The 19,979-nt window shown below is 50.5% G+C and overlaps 1 protein-coding gene across 1 annotated transcript in view; it reads left to right on the top strand.

Annotated features, from left to right (window-relative positions):
• SMAD6 (SMAD family member 6) overlaps window positions 1–19,979 on the top strand; it is a 45,080-nt gene that overhangs the window by 2,309 nt on the left and 22,792 nt on the right. The window contains exons 2-3 of the mRNA XM_056346840.1: window positions 1,646–1,702; window positions 3,419–3,496. Of these exons, the coding sequence (XP_056202815.1) occupies window positions 1,646–1,702; window positions 3,419–3,496 (135 nt within the window). The remainder of the gene's footprint in view (window positions 1–1,645; window positions 1,703–3,418; window positions 3,497–19,979) is intronic.

The raw sequence follows: 19,979 nt of genomic DNA on the forward strand, positions 1-19,979 counted from the left end.
GCGTTGCAGTACTTATTTGAGAGAAACTTGTAGGCTGGGCGTGCTTCCCCTGAAGGTAGCTAGAGGCTAGCAGCAGGTTTTTTGCTTCAGTCGGAGGTGATGTGCATTTGTTGGGACTGCGCATTTATTTTAGAAACTGGCGAAGCCTCCGTGTCACTTTCCCGCAGTGGTGGCTGTTTTCCCAGCGGTGAGTGGCCACCAGCCCTGTGCGGGCATTGCGGAGAGCAGCACTTTGATCGAGGGGCTCCTTAGCGTTTGCGTAGCAGGTGACTGTGCCCGGACCCCACCAGGCACTGGGGACGGTGGCAGGAGCCCGAGGAGAGGGCCTTGATGCCCTTTTCCGCAAGGGTTTGCCAGGCTCCCTGCAGAGACCATGCACATTCAGCTCTGCCACCCAGTTCACAGTGGGGTGACGCGGCCGAGCCCAGTGAAAACGCCTCTCGCTGCCTGGGAGGCGTCCCCTGCGGCGGCAGGTCTGGCTCTGGCATGGGACCAGCCAGACATCCCGAGACATCGGCGCTGTTAAGTTTTTATTTTCAGACTCTTAAGCGCCCTGCAAGGAGAGCATCTTGTTGCTTGGCAGCTTGCTTGGTTAGGGGAGATGAGCAACCTTTTCTTAGCAGCAGTAAGTGACCCAAGGCCATCCCAGGGCAGGCACACAGGGGATGCTGAGGTTGTTCTTCAGGAGCTAACCCAAGCGGGGATGGAGTCGGTGGGCCCAGTACCTTGTGTTCGGATCCGTGTGGGAACCGAGGAGCACACCCTTGTTTCGGTAGCGTGGGGTCAACGTGATGCCGTTTGTTTTCAGTGCGGTCTCTCACTGGAGTGGGTGCCCCGTGCTGGATGCTGTGATAGAGCCCAGCTGGCTGGGTGCCTCTCAATTTTAGCAAGTTATAATTCAAGAAACGCATCACTACTGTAATTTAGAAGGAACTCCCCCCCTTCCCCTTTGAACAGCGCACAGAGGTGATGGCAGACCTCTGTCAGCCTTTCATGTGGTCTGGGCTCTTCCAAGGACAGCCAGAGCTAGTTAGCTGACCTGATTTAGTAAGGACTTGCTTCACTTTCAGTGCATGACTGCTGATGTGCTGCTGCTCGCAGCCCAGCGCTTGGGGAGCTTTGCTGAGCGAAGGTCGGGGGAGCGGGATCAGCCGCTCCTGCACCCAGGGGCTTCTTGGGATGGACCAGGGTTACTTTGGTGGCTGAGGCCAACCTGGCCGCTGGCAGCAGGCTGCATGTGCCGAGAGAGGAGTGTCCTTTTCAGCACCTGACACCCTTTTGCAGTCCTTGTAGTGTAGTCGTGTGTGTTTGAGCCATGGTTGGACGGTTGTCTCCCAGCGCAGATGAGGAAAGCATCGCTCTTTGGGAGCCGTGCTCCAGTTTGTGTGCTTCAGGGTGGTGGGTGCGGGGCAGGGGGGGACGGGGAGAACTGCAGCCTTTCCTGTGGTGAAGCCCACTTTGAAAGACCAGGGTGGAACCCCCAGTCTTGAAAGAGTAGGAAAACTCTTGGTCTTGAGTTGCTTCCAAGCGGGTTTTCTTCCATTGGGTGTTTGTAACCTTGGGAGGTTCCTACCCAGAAAGCGAAAGCATGAGGGTTGGGTTGATAAGCCAAACACAGCACTAACGTAAAGTTTTGTTTTTCCAGAGTCTCCACCGCCTCCCTACTCTCGGCTGTCTCCTAATGATGAGCAAAAGCCACTGGGTACGTGTTTTGTCTCTTTTGATCTCCTGGCAGCTCTTTCATGGCGCAGTCCTGGTGTTGGTTCTAAGACAACCCTACGTGGCATGTCAGGCAAAAGCCAACAAGTCGGGATTTTATGGCTGCTCATTATTTCTGAGCAAGCATCAGCTGATGGGTTTTAAGAAGTAAATGGATGTCAGTTTATCATACCAAATTACCATGTAGGCACATGCATATTTTCCAAAATAATATGAAGCGCTATTTTTAATGAAGGCATAATGAAAGGTTACCAGACGTCATGTTTTGTCTGTGTGTGTAATCTGCGGGATGATGGAGTGGAGGGGGAGTGGGAGCTCCTGGGTGCCATTTCCATAAAGCCCTGCCTGTGCTGCGCCACGGGGGAACCGGCTATTACCCTTCCTCTGCGTATTAAAATGAGATGTAAACTCTTTGAACGTCGGCACTATATAATTTCAGAGTGATGGTTTGCTTTTCCTGGTGAATTATAAAAGCTTTTTTAAGAAAAGCCTAGCAAAAGCGGCTTGGGTGGGTAGGCTGGGTGTGAAGCAAAAGCCGCTGGAGAGCCTGGAAAATGCAGCCTGGGGTCTTGGTCCTGCGTGGTGCGCACTGCCTTGGGGACCTTTTGAATTGGCATCGCTGCATCCTGAGCGTCCTTTCTCAGTGCCCGCTGCTTGCTCAAGTAAATGGGGAGCAAAGATGTGGGAGGGAAGGGAGGAATCCCGTGTCCCTTTTGGGTTTCTTGCTGGGACCGGTGCAGCTGTGGCCGCATCTGGAGCGTGGGATTTCTCTCTTCGTCCCATAGTCGGTGGCTGTGATTCACTGGGCGGGTAGTGACGGAGGCGAGCCGCTCTTGCTCCCCGTCGGGCAGCGACAGGGAGGAGGCTGGCGGGGTTTGCCAGGGCGATAGGAGCAGGACAGTGTGCCTGCCTGTCCCACCCAGCCCCGAGGGACGGCGGGAGCTGCCCCGTGCCAAAGGTGAGTCCCTGCCCTGCCAGGCCTGGGAGCTGCCGGTGACCTGCCCACAACCTGCCATTTTTTTCCCATTTTTTGGGTGTTTGTTTTTTGGGGTTTTTTTTGTTTGGTGTGGAGGCAGAAAAAAGGAGTTGTCCCTCCCTGTGCTCCCCCTTCTGAGTTAATTCCCTTCAGAAACTGCTTGTGTTGCAGGGAGAGATGATAGTGGGTGACATGTGACTTTATTAAAACAACAGCCAGGAATTGAAATTTGCTTCACTGGCTTGTTTGATTGGAAAAATAATAGTTAATCTGTGAGCAAACAGTTGAGCACTTAATTAGAGGCGTGTAAGCAAGAGAGAATAACAAAGACTCTTAACTTGTTAAAACAAAGTTTCCTTCGCTTCAGCAAAGAGGAAGGAAGGAAGGAAGCAAGAATAAACAGCTTCAAGAATTTTAATGGTGATAATTAAGTATAGTAACTGTGAGTTGTTTAGAGGCTTAATGTAACTTTATCCAGTAAGCACCAAGTTCCTACTTGTTTGATCAACTTAACTGCAGTTATTTTTGTGGTCGAAGCAATTCAAACTTTGCATTTGCGTGGTAGAGGTACAAAGTTAATCGTTGCTTTCTGGCCCAGTGGAGAGTTTCTCTTGGGGAGATGATGGGGAAACTGAAGAGCCACAGATGCTCACATAGTGCTTGCAAATGCAGGAAAACTAAAAATGCTCTTTTTTTTTTCTTTTTCCTTTCTTTCCCCCCCAGATCTATCAGATTCCACGTTGTCTTACACTGAAACAGAGGCTACAAACTCGCCCAATGTCACGCCTGGAGACTTCTCAGGTTGGCAGATGTTTGTGCCTTCGTGCACGCGTGGTCTGTGCTGGGGAGCTTGTGTGGGGCAGGACAGCAGGAGGAGATGGCGGCGGCTGCTGCTGCTGGTGGTTTATATTCTTGGTGGAAAAAGAAGGGGGCGGGGGGGTGGGGGAAGCGCAATTTTGAGTTGATTGTTCCGAGGCGCATGTGTTCCACGTGTCGTGATAAGATGGTGTTTATGGGATGAGTGTGCTGGGACAAGTGGAAAGGTTTGGGAGGTGGCCACGGGGCCACACGTGTCCCCTGTGGAAGCCACCTAGACCTCTCCCGAGCCCCAGGGCTGTGGGCTGGCACGAGGTTGGGCTCTGTGCCGTCACTGTTTTCATGGCAGGAGCAGTGAGGCCATGTCGAACGATGACTGCTTTGTGGTGGTTCTTGCTGAGTCTGTCTGGCTTGTGTTACCTGTTGGGTCCTGGCCCTACAGTGCAAACCCTGCTTTCATGAGTAGGGCTCCCAGCTACGATGCCATTGAAGCTCCTGAACAAAGCTTTGCTTAATTAGGTCCTGGTTTTTGCACTGCCCCACCCCTGCAGCCTTTCATTCATTTAATGGTGCTGTGTAAGGCCCTGGGTGGTTTTACCCACGAGCAGGTGGAGAGTTGGGGCTTCCATTTGCTCTGGCTGCCGTGATGGTTTCTCATCTTTCTCCTCTGATGCTGCATCCCAGGCTGGGGGCTGAATGGTGTGTCGGGCAGGAGGGACCTGTCTGTGGGACCAGGTTTAATTTCCATATAAGAAATGACATGGTTAACGGTGTGAGAGCCAAGATGAAGACAGATAAACCTTCGTCCTACTGAAGCCCCGTGTGCCTCCTTGGGTGGTTGGGCTGGGCTCTGTGGTAGAGCAGGACTCTGGCACCTCTGTGCCCAGGTGCTGGATTGCTGAGCATGTGGATGGGCTTTGCTGCTCTCTGGGGGATGCTGCAAGGTGACAGCAGTGGAGGGGACCCTTAGGGTGCTGGTCCTCCGGGTCCTAAACCAGTCCCAACCCCACAGCATTTTAAGGGGCATTTAAACAGCACGGCACCACAGTGTCAAGGGATGCTGGCATGTTTCCCTTCGGGGATTTTTTCCTACTTCTCCTTTAAGGTTCTCCTGCTGCGGCTGGTTTTGCCACGGTGCTGCCGCGTGCCGAATGCAGCGTGCCGGCCCGCCTTGCTTTTGTTGTGCTGCCAAGTGTCCATAGCAGGGGAACAATTGATAGCCAGGAGTTGGATCATTCAGGGTTGTGCTCTAATAAATATGTGTTCAGTTCCTAACAAACATTCCTCAGGCTGGATATGCGTCCGTAAAGCTCCCCATGCCCATGGCTTTTATCGTAACTTGATAATTGCCGTTAATTATGGCAGCCGAGTTTGAAAACCACGGTTCCTGAGGATGTAGTGGTTCAGCTCCTCTCGCAGCGGAGCCCTTTATGGGACATCTGGTAGATTTTCTGGACTAGAAGAGATTTTTAACTTTTACTTGAACAATATAACAATAACATGTGACCGAGATTGTACTGAAATCGGATACCTCCTCTCCCCCTGCGTAGTTTCCAACGGTGTAACTTTTAATAAGAGTCTGGGGCTGTGTGATTTATTTTTCCCCAGTGCTCACGATAGCTGAAAGAGGATAAGAGCTTCACTGAAGTTAACCCATACTTGTCATCACAGGGAAGTAAAAGGAGAAAAAGCACTTAGACTCTAGTCTATCTGCCATATTTCAGTTTGTTTATTCTCCATTTCAACTTATTTAATAGGTCTGCTTGAAATGTAGGCCTGTGTAAAGGATACACAAAGCACGTGGGCTTCCCTGCCTTCCCTTGTGCGTACCGGAGGAGCTCAGTGTGCATTTAACTCCTGTTCCAAAAATAAGTACATTTTGGATCTAGCATCAAGCCACTACTATTTATTGCTTCAGCTTTGATCATCAAAAAGGCTTTTCCTACTAAACCCACGAAATTCAATTTTGGATAACAAAGAGAACCATTCTTCTACTGTTACTCTTTACTTGATGAGCTTCTAAACAGGAAGTTTTAGCATGAAGTCAGAAGATAATCTCTGTTGTACGTATACATCTAAAAAAACCCACAGCCACCCTCTTTTTGAAGTGTAGACCTTCTCATGGCTATAGTACTGCTCTTAAAAATAGCAAGAAGTCTTCAATGAACTAGCAGGCTTGCTATAAAATTTGGAGGAACAGTCAATGCTAACTGGAAGCACAAGTTGTGCATAGTTGTGCAGATGAGACCTTCTGTGGGAACTGGATCGATGGATGGTGCTGCAGAGTCCTCTTCAGCTGAGGTTCAGAGCGTTTGGGTCACGAAAGGAAGCTCACTGTCCAAGGATTGGTGTCCAGCCACAGTGTTTCCCTCGGACTGGGGATGCCTCCGATGTCTCGGTGAGGTACAGTGGCTTGGGAAGATCTGGGTTGGTGGCAAAGGCACCTGGAGGTGTTTGATCCCGAAGTTTCCATCTTCTGAGTTGAAGCAGTGTCACATTCAGGCTCGCAGGAGTAAGAGTTCCTCGTTGGGGTTTTTTTCTGCAGCTGTGCACACTTGGGGAGCAGAGGTGAAGAAAACCTGCCATTTCGGGAGTTGTATCTTGAGCCCTGTTGCTTCCCCTGGCTGGAGTTGTGCCAGAGCCTTGGCCAGTGTCGGCGTCCCCACAGCTCCCCCGGCCGGAGCTGGGGAAATACCAGGGAAAGGGCAAAATCCAGCAAGGCAGAAACAAAAGCTCAGCCCCGTGACTCATAATTGGTGGAACATTTGTAGTAATTTTTTTTTTTTTTCCCTTCCCCTCAGACTTGGCTCCTCTACCACATGCCAAGAAGCTGCTGTACCCGTTAGACTTGCCAGGCTTGTAGAGGGCCACGCTGCTGCTGCGGGAACTGGTTCAGTACGGTGGGGACGTGCTGGAGCAGACGCTGTGGGCTTTGGGATCACCTGCCTTCCCCTGAATCCCACAAGGATATCCCTCGCCTTCCCAAGGAAGGACCTTCTCTTAAAGACCGTGAAATAGCCCTGCTCCCCTGGCACAGCGTGCCACATCGGTCTGTCTTTTTGGCTAAAAAAGCCCCATGAAATCGTACAGTTAGTGACCAGAGTTCTTGTTAGTGGTGGCAATACGTTCTGGAGGTCCTAGGGACCATGCAGGAGGGGAGGAGTTGAGCACAGGTAGGGAGGGAAGAAGGTGGTGTTGCTGCTCGGGAGCCTTCTGTAGGTCTCTGCGCTGACTTGGCCATCACTCGTGGCTGCGGCTGCTGCTGCTGTAGGTCTTGTCTTCTAGAGAGTGCAAAAATGCATCAGTTTTCTTTGGAGCAGTAGTAAGGGTGAGTCATTAGCTGTAGGAGCAGACAGGTAGTGATGGGTACAACTCACTGTTGCCTCACCGCAAAATCCCTGGCTACCATGCTGAGGTCCTGCACCGGCTGCATGTCTCTGCTGAAGATACCAAACAAAAACTGCCTGCAGCAGTCAGTGCCAGGCTCTTGATAGCTATTTTTTTCTCAAAAGGAGCCACTCGTCACTGGAGCCTGTGTCCCTACATGCCTGCTCGTTGCTCCTCGCTTCATCGGGCATTGTACCAGTGTTTGCATGGAAAATCTTGTCGCTCGTATAGAAATGCCTTTGTGAACCGGTGGGGCCTGTGAGGCTCGAGCCCAGTGCATGGCAGGGTTTTCCAGAGGGAAAGGGCTCCTTGCCAAGTGTGGGTGTCTGTGTCCAACCCACCTCCCTTCAGTTCTGCAGCATGCCAGGGGACCCTGTCCCGCACCCGGTCCTTCTGCCACGGACTGGCCAAGCCGGTGCTGGAGCCAGGGGATGCTCGGCACCGGGTGGTTTCAGAGAGGAGAAAGGAGGGTGGCTTGGGGCTGGGTATCACACCTGAGCGGGGAGAAGTGCTGCCAGAGCAGTGAGAGCTGAGGAGAGTGGGGACAGCAGGGGCTGGTGAGGGGAGGTTGCACCAGCAACAAGAGGCTTTGCAGGAGGCAGTGGAAGATGCTGGTTTAGATTTTTCCAAAAATACTGTTTGTTTATTTTTTTGGACTTTGAAATCGGTTCACTTCCCATGTGCTGTTACTTCAAGATTCCAGCTCTGGTGAACCCACTTGGTAGCTGGGAATGTGCATCCAAAAGAAGAAATAGTGAGCTGGTGGTCTGTTGGAGGAGTGATTAATTCCTCTCTGCACTCTGGAGTAGTGGGGAGCCGGCCCCAAAAGTGGAAGCACAGATGTGAGCCTGCTCCAGGCAGCTCTGCCGAAGTCTGGAAGAGGACAGACTCCATGTAGAAATGAGCTCTGCTCAGTCACTTGCTCACTGTTCCCTTCTCCGAAGTTGGTGGAGGATAATTGTGAATTAACAGAGAGAGGAGAAACAGAGACTGAAGGGCCTGGAGATTATTTAAAGTTTTGGGGGTTTTCGTATTTTTTTTTTTTTTCCCAAGACCTGGGAAGGTAGAGACATTGCTTGCAGGGCACTGGTGGAACTGGGGGTGTTGGATTTGGGGAGCGGGGTCCCCGTATCCCTGCAGGGAGGAGGAAGGTGGGAGCGTGCCTGTCCATCCCGGCTGATGACTCAGCGCTGCTGAAGCGATGCCATGGCTCCAATGCGAGAGCCGGAGGGTTTTTTCTGCTTCCAGCAATATTTAGGATGAACTTAAGGAAGCATTTTTTTAAAACCCACTGAATGGAGAAAGTGAACATTTCTCTTCCTCTCCCCCCAGAAATAACAGACTGCAAGGATTTATGCTAACAAGGAAATTTATGAAGATCCTGTGTGTTAGAAGTAGGGGGAAAAAAAAAAGCGCCTATTAAATATGTAAGGCGGATATGTGTGGAAACTGGGCAAACATTGCCTTTTCCAGAGTGGGGGAGAGATTGTGAAATTACCTGTTAACAGAAACAGGAAAAAAAAAAAAAGACATTTTCTCATTAATAGGGTGGCAGTTTCTTCTGGGGGTGAAATGTTGGCTTTGCAACTTTCTGATGGCCACCTCTGGCTTCGGCATGCCTGGGTGCCAGGCTCGCACTGCAGCCCTGGGTGCGGGTGCTGGCTCCGGCTGGGGGCAGCAGGTTGGGTCTGACCCAGCAGCACTGTGGAGCCTTTTCATCCTTTTTTGCCCCCATCTTATTGCAGAAACATAAATCTATTTTAAAAAAAAAAAAAAAAAAGGTGGAGCATATCTGCACATCCAGTTTAATCACAGACAGATGTTTATTTGGGCCAGTAATGGTTTTGGTTTCCTTTTTCTTTCATATTTAACTTTAAGTTTGCTGGCGTGTCTTACCCTGCGCAGTCTATAACAATCAGGGTTTGGCTAAAAACTTTTCTTGTTGGAGGAGCGAGCCTGTTGCCAAGAGCTACTTCTCTGATGCAAAAAAACACATCCTGGAGGTGCTTTGTCAGATGTTTTTATATTAAACAGTTTTCCTCCATAATTTTAGTTTGCCAGTGGGAAATAAAGTGCATCTATTTTCTAATGTGCTTCAGAGAGGAATTCTTTGCTTGGTGTGACGGTTTTCCCCACGCGGCTGTGGATGGCTGTGAATGTTGGAATCCCCATCAGAGAGTGTGACCGCACAGCAGCATCCTTCCCCATGCTTGGGAGAACTTCCAAACAATAACCTACCTTCACTTCGGGTTTGTTCTTGTGCAGCTTCTGGCCCTACCTGAGGTTTACATCAAAGGCAACTGTGCAAACTACAGAGTGAATCATGGAACTAATCCCTGAAAGGGAATGTGGGCAAGCTCTCGGAGACAGCATCCCTGGGCTTTCAGTGCCTGTCCCTTTCAGAGAGCTGCAGGTGTGCTGTTTTATTCTACAATGAGCATCTTTCTGGGCTGATGATAAATCCACCGGAGCCTGTAGCTTTACAGGAGGATTGCAGGTCTTTTTGCATTACATTTGTGCTTGCCACAGTTGGGTGACTCAAGTGGCAGCTGCTGGAATTCAAACATTTTTGTCTTTGGAGCAGAAGGGAAACGGAAACCATCGTTGATTCTGCAGCCAGATGGGCTCCTCGTTGTGTCCAAAGCCTGTTGATGGCAGTGCTTCATCCATGAGCAGTATAACCCAGCAGAGAGCACTCCGGGTTGTTAATGTGCAGCTGAAGATGCTGTCCAGAGCATTGAGATGGAGCAAATAAACCCCTACTTAACAATTGAAGCTGAAGCACCTTAGATCAAGGCTGGGGAAGATAACAGCATCACAGACTGGTCATGTTAGGAAGGGGCCTCTGGAGATGTAGTTCAACCCCTGCTGCTGCAGGCTTTCCTACAGCAGGCTGGACAGGGTTGTGTCCAGGTGGGTTCTGAATGTCTCCAGGGAAGGAGACTGCAAGCCTGTCTGGGCAGCCTGTCCCAGTGTTTGGTCTCCTTCAAGGCAAAGAAGTTCTTCCTTGTATTCAGATGGAACTCCCTGGGGGGCAGTTTGTTATCGTGGCCCCTTGTCCTGCCTGTGGGCACCACTGAGAAGAACCTGGCCCAGTCCTCGTGGCACTTGCCCTTAAGGTATTTGTAGACATTGATAAGATCCCATCTCAGTCTTCCATTCTTCAGTCTTCTCTCCTCCCTGTGCACGGTTGTTTCTCCCTTAAAACCGTGCAGGGCAACTCCTGCTGCCCACCAGACCCAACAGCTGTAGCGCTGAGGTCTGCTGGAGCTTGCTCATGTAGAGCTTGTGGATGACCACGCTTGGGTGACAGTACACCTTCATGTTGCCACCGGTACCCAACGGCCTGTCTGGAGAAGCAGGAGAGGTGCCAGTGACCCCGTCCGTGCAGAGTGCGGGCTTCTGGAAGGAGGATGAAGGATGAAATTTCTGCAGTGGCTGTGCAGCTGTGGAAGGGTTTCTAAAGCAAGCGACACCTGTTCGTAAAAAAAAAAAAAAAAAAAAAAAAAAAAAATCCTACAGGTTATGAGCTCACAATACAAGACTTTCAGTCTTGAAATTAATTTGGAGCTGAGCCAGGTTTAGTACCATGGGGAGGGGAAATTAATTTCATGAAGGGTGAGGGACCTCTGGGGAACTCGCTGGAGATGGGAAAAGAGGTGATTTGTGCTGAAGGTCTCCTGAGAAGGGAAGTAAAGGTTGTTCTGAGGCTTTGTGTCCCGTGCAGCATGAGAGCATCGTCACCAGCCTCCAAAAATACTGTCTTCCAAGAGGGAAGGTGTCTTCTGGACTGGGAGGTGGAGAAATGTCCTTTCGTTATCAGCAGCACAAATGGTTTGCGAGAGCAACGCGGTTCTCCAGCGCATTGATGGTGCTGAGCGGGGAAGATGGGAGGGACCTCCCACAGCATCCTGTGTTCGGCCAGGGCTGCTGCATCCCAGGGACCTGCCTGCTCCAAGGAGCATCTTCAGTTGATGCAGCTCCGGTGACATTCATCTGAACTGGTAGAACAGTGGTGGACTCCCTTCTCCCATGTGTTTTCTCCTGCAAGGATCCAGGGTAGATGGGGCAGCTGTTGCAGAGATGTGAATCGAGCCGAAATCCCTCCCATCACTGTCCATTGCTTGTGTTGCTTCACGTGCGAGAAGATCTTTCCTCTTCGATGATGATGATGGCTGATCCTCCTGCTTTAACCCTCCAACACAGGCAACACTTCCTAAAACGAGGACAAAAAGAGCTGTCCCTGGTCCAGAAGACAGAGAGAAAAAAATGCAAAACTAGCTGCCAGAGCTTAGGATCATCTGCCTGTCGTCACACAGGCTGCCCGTTGCAGGAGGGGTGGAAGAAGGTTGGTCTTACCAATACCTGGCCCCGTGCCTAATGCAGGGATTAAAGCTGCTTTGCGGATGATAGCTCTGCGTTTGTTCGTGTGAACGCTGCTCCGCGGCTCTGAAGGAGAGTTTGCGGTGACAGAGCCAGGCAGGATGATGCCCTGAAACGAGCGTATCATGGGCAGCGTTGGGGAGCGCTGTTTCTGTGCAGGCAATACGCTGGATTTCTCAGTCTGTTTCTGCAGAAGAGGAAGGGACAGTTGCCCTTTTTCTCCTTCCCTTACCTGGAGCCGGGATGGCTTTTCACAGCTAGCTGGGATGTTTTCAGCCTAGAAGTTCTTGGAGTAAGTACAACACCTCGATAAAATGTTTTTGTCTGTGGTTCATTGAGTAGTTATGATGCTTGGCCTTGAATCACAGAATAATCACATCCCTCACTTCTCCCAGCACCTAAGCATCACACTTAAAAAAAGAAACATCAGGAAGTAAGCAAGTTACTTAAAAGTAAATTAGGTTAAGCTTTGTAGCCAAAACATAACATTCTTGCACTCTATTAAGAGTTGGATATAGCTTTCTAGGTAGTAAAAGTTCTTTTGATGTAACTCCGGTTGTGTCTTTTAAACAGTGCATATCTGATGGTATGTCTTTGTTTGAACTTTACTTTTTCTCTGTGCCTGTGTTTTGCTTTTTAAACAGATTTCCTGAATGCTGGACATAATGTATTTATGACCTTTGAAAATGGTGAACGTTCTGAAGGAGGAATGTTGGCTTCTTACAGGGACCTGTAGAGAGAGGCTTGTATTCACAGTTACAGTAATAGAAATTTTTTTTTTTGTGGCACTTTGATGAGTGAGAGGTGTTTATAGGCTTGATTCATAACTGAGTTACTAAGGTTTTCCACGGAAATAACTTATTAAATCTGTGGCGCTCACCAAAACGATTGAAGTCTGTAAACTTGCTGTTCATCAAAGGCACCTCCTTTCCCGGACTCCAGTACCTAACTCAGCATTTTATCTCTGGAGGATGCTCAAGACCCAAAAGGGGTGTGCAGTGTGGGAGCTTGAGACGTGTTTTAATAAGAAATTAAAAAAAAAAAAACCCAACCAAAAACCCAAAACCTCAAGACAAACTGGAAAGGAGGAGGAAGAAAAAAAAACCCTTCAGGAAAAACATCCCTCGTCGTTCGGAGCTGCTGATGGTTAAACCTGGTTTTCTGGAACACTGCTTATTTGTGTGGGTTTTACTTTGCTGCTCGACAGCCGAAAAGTACATCCCTTTGCTGCTGGCCGGGCTGCTGCAGGCTTTGAAGTGCCTTGAGTCCCTGGAACCGCAGGTTCAATTTACTGGCAAAGGAGACTCGGCTCTTTGTCCTTCCAAAGTGCTTGGAATCGGAGGGGATTAGGCACGCGGCTGCTGTGGTTCCCAGCCCTGCCATGCATCCTACCGTGGGCTGCAGGAGGGAGGAGAGGGGCGTGCTGCCTCCCGGTCCTGCGTGGGGATCAAAGTGTTTGGTGGTGATCGAGGATGAGGAGGGACATCTGCTCATTGAGGTCGCACCTTGCTCGTGGGGATTGGGTTTGGATGATGGTTGTCCCAGCAGTGGGCTGGACTCGTTCTCCCTCCTCTCCCTTGGTTGATTCCCCCAGAAAGCGGGTGTTCAGCCTGGAAAAAAGCATTGCGGCAGGGGCTGAGTGCTGGGAGAGGGGAGGTTGATATGAAGTTGTGCAAAGCACCGCCAGCACTGGGGTCTGGCCTTCGGATGCTGAGAACTGTTGAATTCCTGTTTGTTTTTTGGTTTTTTGTTGTTTTTTTTTTTATTGTAAGAACAAAAACATTTCACATGGAAACGCCTGTTTTGGCTGACCTCTTCTAGAGTTGCTGAATGCTGACTTGTAATGGTCTTTGCAGCTCCTGGGGCTGGAGCAGGGATTAAACGGACTCCAGCGTTGAAGTGCTGGAGCATTTTGCTGCCCCGCTGCCTGCTTCCCGGAGGTGCTTTTCCTTTGGTGAGAAGCTGAGCATCGTTTTGGTTTGTCATCCTGGGCTTTGGTTATGGGAAAATACCGGCAGCGTCAGAAGACATAGTTTTAATTGTATTTATCTCCTTAATCAGCCTTTTTTCAGCCGTTTCAAGGCAAGCACTGGGGTTGAGCCCGTGTTGGGGTTCAGGGTTGTGCCTCGTGGCAGCACAGGGGGGCTGATCCGTGGCCAGGTGCTGAGTCGCACTGATCCAGCATTGTGCCCAGGGTACATGATAAAGCCACCCTGCAGTGGTGATGGGCCAGTGCTCTGGCTTGTGCCCCCACGCTGGGATGCAGCTGAGTCTCTTGGCTGTGCCCAGTCACAGCCGTGTCAGCCCAGCCAGCCACCCTGACACTGCCGTGCAGAGCTCTGGCCGCAGCCTGGGCTCCTTCGCCTGGGAGTGGGCTGCGATGCCTCTCTGTGTCTCAGCATTTTGCATTTCAGGTTATAAAATCCCAAGTATGAAACCTGCCAAAAAGTCAAATTCCCAACAGTGCAAGAGAAGAGGGATCAGTATAGAATTTGTTTTTTAATTCGCAGCAGTTTTCTGTTCCCTGGGGGAGCAGGAGCCCTTTCCTGATGGCACAAGGGCTGCTTGCAGCAGAGCCCACATAGTCCTCCCTTACAGCATCCCTCAGCCCTCCCCACCCTGCTCCAAGCACAGTTCCCAGAGGAAACCTTGGACCAAAGCCCTCCTTTCCTCCCCAAATGGCAATTCATGCAAGTGCCCTCGTGTCACATTTGCTCTCCCAGCTGGATGCCGACACTCAGCTGGACCCAGTGCAGCTTGGCCATCTCCCTGCCTGGGCTTTGAAGAGCTGGTTGCTGCCCTCCCCTTCCTCCGCCTGTGTTCGGGTTTTATGGATTTGGAGATGTTCCTCCTCCTAAGTGCTCTTTGGTGGCTGGGAGGATCAGGCTGCCCTTTCCTTGTGTTGGCTGTGTTTTAGAGGCTGGAGGAGGAGCTGGAGGCTTCATCCTGCTGCAGGGGCATCTTTTGCTGCAAGGAGGACCACGCCAGGGATGCCTGGGCAGGATTTCTTGCAGCAGCAGCACTGCAGAAGGGGTTGAGACACAACTGTGTCAGGTTTATCTAGGTATTCGATTAGCAGGAGTGAAATGTGCCAGCAGGAAGGCTATTTTTCAGTACTTTCCATTTATTAAGGTCTGATTTGCTAAGATTTTTCCGTTTTAGGAGCCAGAGAATGTTAAAGACTTGTAAAAAAATGCCAGCTGCTTTATGCTTTCACACATAATGATGCAAACCACTGTTGTCTATTTAATAAAAAAAGCAGTGACTGAAGGGTTTGCAAAAAAGCCCCATAGTTACCTGCATGGCGGTGTAGCACTTGGGTGCCTGGTTGGTGGGTGATGATAACACTGCATTTTCTTCAGATTTATTCCACCTGTCTCCGGAGGGATGGATGTGCTGTTCAGAGCATGTCACTTTTCCTTATTTCCTCTTTTTTTTTTTCCATTTTTCTTCTGGCTGTTAAAAAGCATGGCCTATTCTGGGGGCGAGTGCCTGGCGCTGTGCTCAGACAACGGTCCATTTGTGAGATCCTGCGCCGGCAAAATGCAAGTTTGTCCACTTGGAAGAATGAGGCAGTTGATTCGTCTCCCCCTGCGGAAGGGCTGTGGGATCTCAGAGCATCCCTGCTCTATCCCACAGAGGCGGCAGTGAAGACAAACACGGACAGTCGTGGCTGGGAACTCCCCTGGCTCTGCTTTCCCTCACTTCTGAATAAATGATGTCGGTGTTGCTGGTCCCTGGCAATGCCTTTGGGAGCACCATTGCATCTTCCCCCGAGCTCTGTAGCACACACGGTCATTGTGCCCTGAGCCCTTCCTGTGGCTTTTATATTTGTTGCTCTTTGAGCCCTAAAGTGAGAGCTGTTTGTGAAAAAGACCTATATGTATTTTTATTTTTGCCCCATTCTTCTTAAGATCCAAAGGAGCCACAGTATAAGCCGGCTGTGCAGGGAGGGAACTGTGGAATTACACTGAGTAGACCCTCGTCTTGTGCTTAGTGCTGCAGGTTTCTTTAGGGTCCAGCACTTGGAAGAGGGAAGCAAATATGTAGAGAAGGCTCTTTACATTAGTTAAGTGTCAGCAATTAGCAAAGCTTACAGGAAGTGCCGTACTAAAGCATTAAAGACACTTTGAAATACCACACAGACGTAAGTGATGCTGGGGGAGGCGATGCTGCATGGGCTTGGTCCCGTAGCATCTTCCTCCTGGGCTTGGCTTGGCTGACGGTGCTCTCAGCTCATGGCCAGGGGTCCAGCTCGGTGCTAAGTGCGTGTGTTGCACAGTCTCTGTGTTGGGGTTTTTGGTGGAGTAAAACTGTTGTGGCCCTTCTGGCGTTGGCAGGGTGTATCACTTTGGCTGTCCTTGCCCATCCCAAAGGAGGAGCTCTCATCCATGCAGGCGTTGCAATCAGTGACCAAAGCTGTGCTGAGTCTCGCAGCTAATAGTTGCTGGTACTTCTAAAAGGTTCAGGTTGCAAGATTAGATCTGGTTGGTTTTGTCTAGTGCGACAACCTGGTGCACCCAGCTGTGGAGAGGGGGAGCAGATGGGAAAACGGGGACTTTAATGTCTTGGACCCAAACTGTTCCTGTAAAATGTGTGTCTGCAGCTGCCATTGAAGTCTCGAGCATTTCTGCGCAGGGCTGATAATAGCAAAACCGAATCCATGAGGTTTTGATTTTGGCCTATTCAAAACTAGAGCACTCTTTCTACTAAGATTTTATTGAAGCCCTGAAAACAAGACGACGTAGTTCTGCGGGGGATGGAGCCGCCTGTGCCAGGGTGCAGGAGCAGCCCTTCGTGGGGAGGCCAGGGCTTGTTTTTCCCCAAGTGTCTCAGGAATTGCTTTCCGAGATTCGCAAAAAAAACCAACCGAACAAAAAAAAAAAAACCCAACAAAACTTTATGAATCAACCGGGAAGCCAGTAAAAATTAGTAGTAACAACCTCATTTCAATAGAAATAGGTTTGCTGCTCTGCCGGCTGCCAACCATTTATGAGACTGGCTGGGTGCCGGCGAGCAGGGTCCAGCACGCTGCATCCTTCCACCCTCCTGCTGCTGGAAATAATTTGTGACTTAAAAAAAATAAATAACACTATTGTGGAGCTTGTTTTATGGTTGGGGCCTGAGTTGGGCAAGGGTGACAGCTCTAGCTAGCGCTGGAGTTTGTAAAACGTGGCTGGGGGCTTTTTCCTCCATCTCTGGTGGGTTTCTGCAGGGTCTGGGCAGCGCAGGTGAGGACACTGGGTGAGTGTTGCATCCACGGCGTGTTCGCTCTGCTCACCGGATCCCACGCAAGGGGCAAGAGCTGGGGGGGTGGCCATGCCGATGCGGGGCTGTTGCAGGGAGCATTGGATGCCATTAGGTGCCACGTGTTGAGTAGCTCAACAGCCCTTTGCAAAAGCCTTGCCTGGAGCTTTGACATTGATGCCCCAGACACATCTGCTCATGTCATTTTTACATCGATGCCCCAGACACGTCTGCTTGTGTCATGTTTTCTGCCCATTTTGTTAAATTTTCCTGCAAGGAGTCTAGAGAAATGCTGCGTGCAAGGGAGTGAGTAGGTCGGTCAGTCCGAGTTACTGCTATAACTAACTCACTGACCTGCTGCAGTCTGTAACCATCAGTGGAGGTCGATGAACGTGGGATGAAAGAGCCCATCGCACCCCTGCGGTGGGACGGCCGTGGGGTGGTGGGCTCTGCGGAGGTGGCCTTTCCTGCAGGCAAATACAGGGTTTGGGCAGCCCCACCGGGATCCAAGCCACAGGGCTGCCCCGGTTCTGGGTGCCTGTCACAGGACGGGACTGGGCTGGCTCTTATTCCATCACTCAGTCCTCCCCCCTCCCCCGCTTAGCCAAGCCATCGGTGTTCCTGTGGTGTGAGCTCTGGTCCTCACAGGATGGGGTTATCCTGGGACGAGGGATGGGCGAGGGGAGACTCTTGGGCTACGTTGTGCACTCAGTGGGCTGCTGATACGCCATGTGCTTTGCTTCCCGAGCCCACATCTCTGGTGGGGATATCCTGGCCCCACCAAAACCCAAAGCTGTTTCCCAGTGAGCCAGGTGACAGTTTGTTTGGAGGACCAGACTCCAGAACAAGCCCTTTCTTTGATTTGACCCATCTTTCAGTACTGCGGGAGGTTCCCAGCATGGGAATCCATCCGACTTTCTCCAGTTGCACGAGGTTTTATTTCCACACTTTCACAGAGGGGTGGTCTGTGCTGAAAACTGGTGTCTGTGGCGCCTGTCGGCAAAGCCTCTGTCCGTCCCTGGCAGACAGAGTCACCTGAAGCCGTGCCGAGCGCTGGGGACGGCTGTTGGTCCGCAAGGCAGCCGCAGTGCCCGTCGGGGTGAGTGCGGAGGGGTGGCCATTTGCACCCTGTTGGCAGCACGTCGCATCTGTCTTCGCTTAGTCCAGCTGATTTATACCTGGCTTGCAAAGATTTACAGCCGTCTCATGGAAAAAGGGAGAAAACCAGTTTCTGGGATGCCACGGGACTCTCTGCTAAAGTCACTCGCGTGTGACAGTGGAAACTTCCACCCCAGAGGAGAGCAAGGAAATTCCTTTGTGAGTACAAAGTAAGGTAAAGATCCTATGTGCGTGGTGAGTTGCTCTTCCCCCCATTGTTGAGCTATTTTAATGAAAGGGAAATGTCAGCAAAAGTATGTTTAAAAAAAAAAAGCCACTTGCATATCACTGGGTTTAGAATAGGAGCACTCTGGGCAGCTGCTTTGCTGCTGAAACAAGAAAATTAGAGTCTTCTTTTATTTCCAGGTAATAATGATCGCATATTTTGAAATATCCATGGTCTTTTCCACTTTGAATCATCAGTGTGGACCTTTAGATTTGTATCAAATTCAGCTGTGCTTGAACAGCTCGGTCACTTGAGACTTTTTAACATTGAAGATACTTGTAAATTAGTTTTGTTCTTGCCATACTGAATTTGTTTGTAAAAAAACTCGGTGGATTTGGTATGCATCTGTCTTTGAAGGGCTTCGCTTCAAAGACTGCTCGCACTTGGTGTTTTATACGCTGAGCTCCACTGTCCGTGAAGCTCTGCTGCTGCACACGGAAGTGTCAGCTAATGACTTCGTTAAAACCTGCAGGAAGGAAAAGCCGAGGGTAGCTTTTCAGAGCCATCAAGGGAACTGGATGCCCAAGGCTCATTCCTGATAGGAAACTAGTGCCGGAGCCCTGTCGGGGACTCGTGTGTGCTGGTGTGCAATCCGCCCTCCCCATCCCGTAGCACACCCCTGGGGATGCACTTAAGCCTTCCATGCACTGGCTGCATGGAGGCAAGCACGTATATATATATATGTAGGGGCATCGGGGGGTATAGCTGGCTTTTTAATTATCTTAAATGAGGCTTGCGTACAAACCCAGACATGCAGAACTAGGGCAGGTTGGCCACCCCCAGCCAGCGAGGTGTTTGGGGGTGGGGAGATGGGCAGATGGGCATTACGGTGCCGGGCGGCTTGGAGGCATCACAGCAGCTTGCGTGGCTGCAGTCACCTTGGGTTTGGTCTCTGTGAACGATACAGTCCTAACCGGGGTTTGGCTTGCTTTGGCTGTGGATGAAGGGAGCCTGTGGGCGACCTGCATGGCATTCAGAGATTTAGGGATAGTTGGTCCCAGAAAATTCGACCAGGATCTTTGCAGTCAGCAGCCAACCCCAAGAGATGCAGTTGGACTGTAGCTATTGTTTTTAAAAAGGTAAACAGTAAAAATAATACTGCAGAGTTTCCCAATTCTTGGCTCGAAATCTGATTTTTTTGCAAAAGTAATTTAATCTCAAAGGCAAAAATGCAAGAACCTGTCTTAACATTGTGGCATTTTGCATGTTTGTGTCAGATCTGTCACCAAACAGGTTTTGTTCAAGGTGGGGCAGGAAGCCCTTTCCCGCCCAGACTGATGTATGCCTGCACATCCCAGCATGCTGCAAACTGGGATTGTTCATTTTAAAATACATAAGCAGCGGGGGGGGGGGGGGGAAAGGTGCTAATGGAAGGGCTGTCACCTCCCAAACTCTTGAGCTGATAAAGAGAGTTGCTTTCAGAGCCCACCACAAAAGTGATTAAGGTTTATGTGAGCGGAGAACGTGTTGTCCACATTAAATGCAGAGGCTCGTTCCCAGTGATGCTTTTGGGCTGCTTTATCTCACCGATGGGAAGGGGCTGCCCTGGCTGGATGTATGCGATGCGATCAATCAGGGTTTAAATGAGGACAAACTAACCAACACCAGAACGTTTCTGAGAGCCAGAAGATAATCCCAGATCAGCCACAGCTCAAATCACTGCCGCTCCATCCCTGCCTTGCAGAAAACATTTCTCTCCTCTCCCCCTTTTCTCCCTCTCATTGAGATTTCTACACAATATTATTTTAATCCCAGTACTCCCACCCCTCCTTTTCCCTCTCCCCTTCCCTGCAGGCTCTCTTCCCCCCATGCAGGCTGCGAGAGGCACACAATGAGAAACAGCTGGCTCGAAAAGCGCATTTCCCCTCGGAGCAAGCTGCGCGCGGGGGCCGGGCGAGGGCGAAGCTGGCACCGCGTGGAGCTGGGGCGTGCTCAGCCCCTACTTCACGCTGCTGCCCAGCTCTCCAAAACGCTGCTTCTCCTGGCTCTGTCCTCTCTGGAACACACGGTGGTTTTACGCCTGGGGTCTTGGGCTGGCTTTTGAGCATCGCCTGGATGCCTGTACAG

The sequence above is a fragment of the Falco biarmicus genome, chromosome 7 (assembly GCF_023638135.1).
Source record: "Falco biarmicus isolate bFalBia1 chromosome 7, bFalBia1.pri, whole genome shotgun sequence".
Taxonomy (NCBI): domain Eukaryota; kingdom Metazoa; phylum Chordata; class Aves; order Falconiformes; family Falconidae; genus Falco; species Falco biarmicus.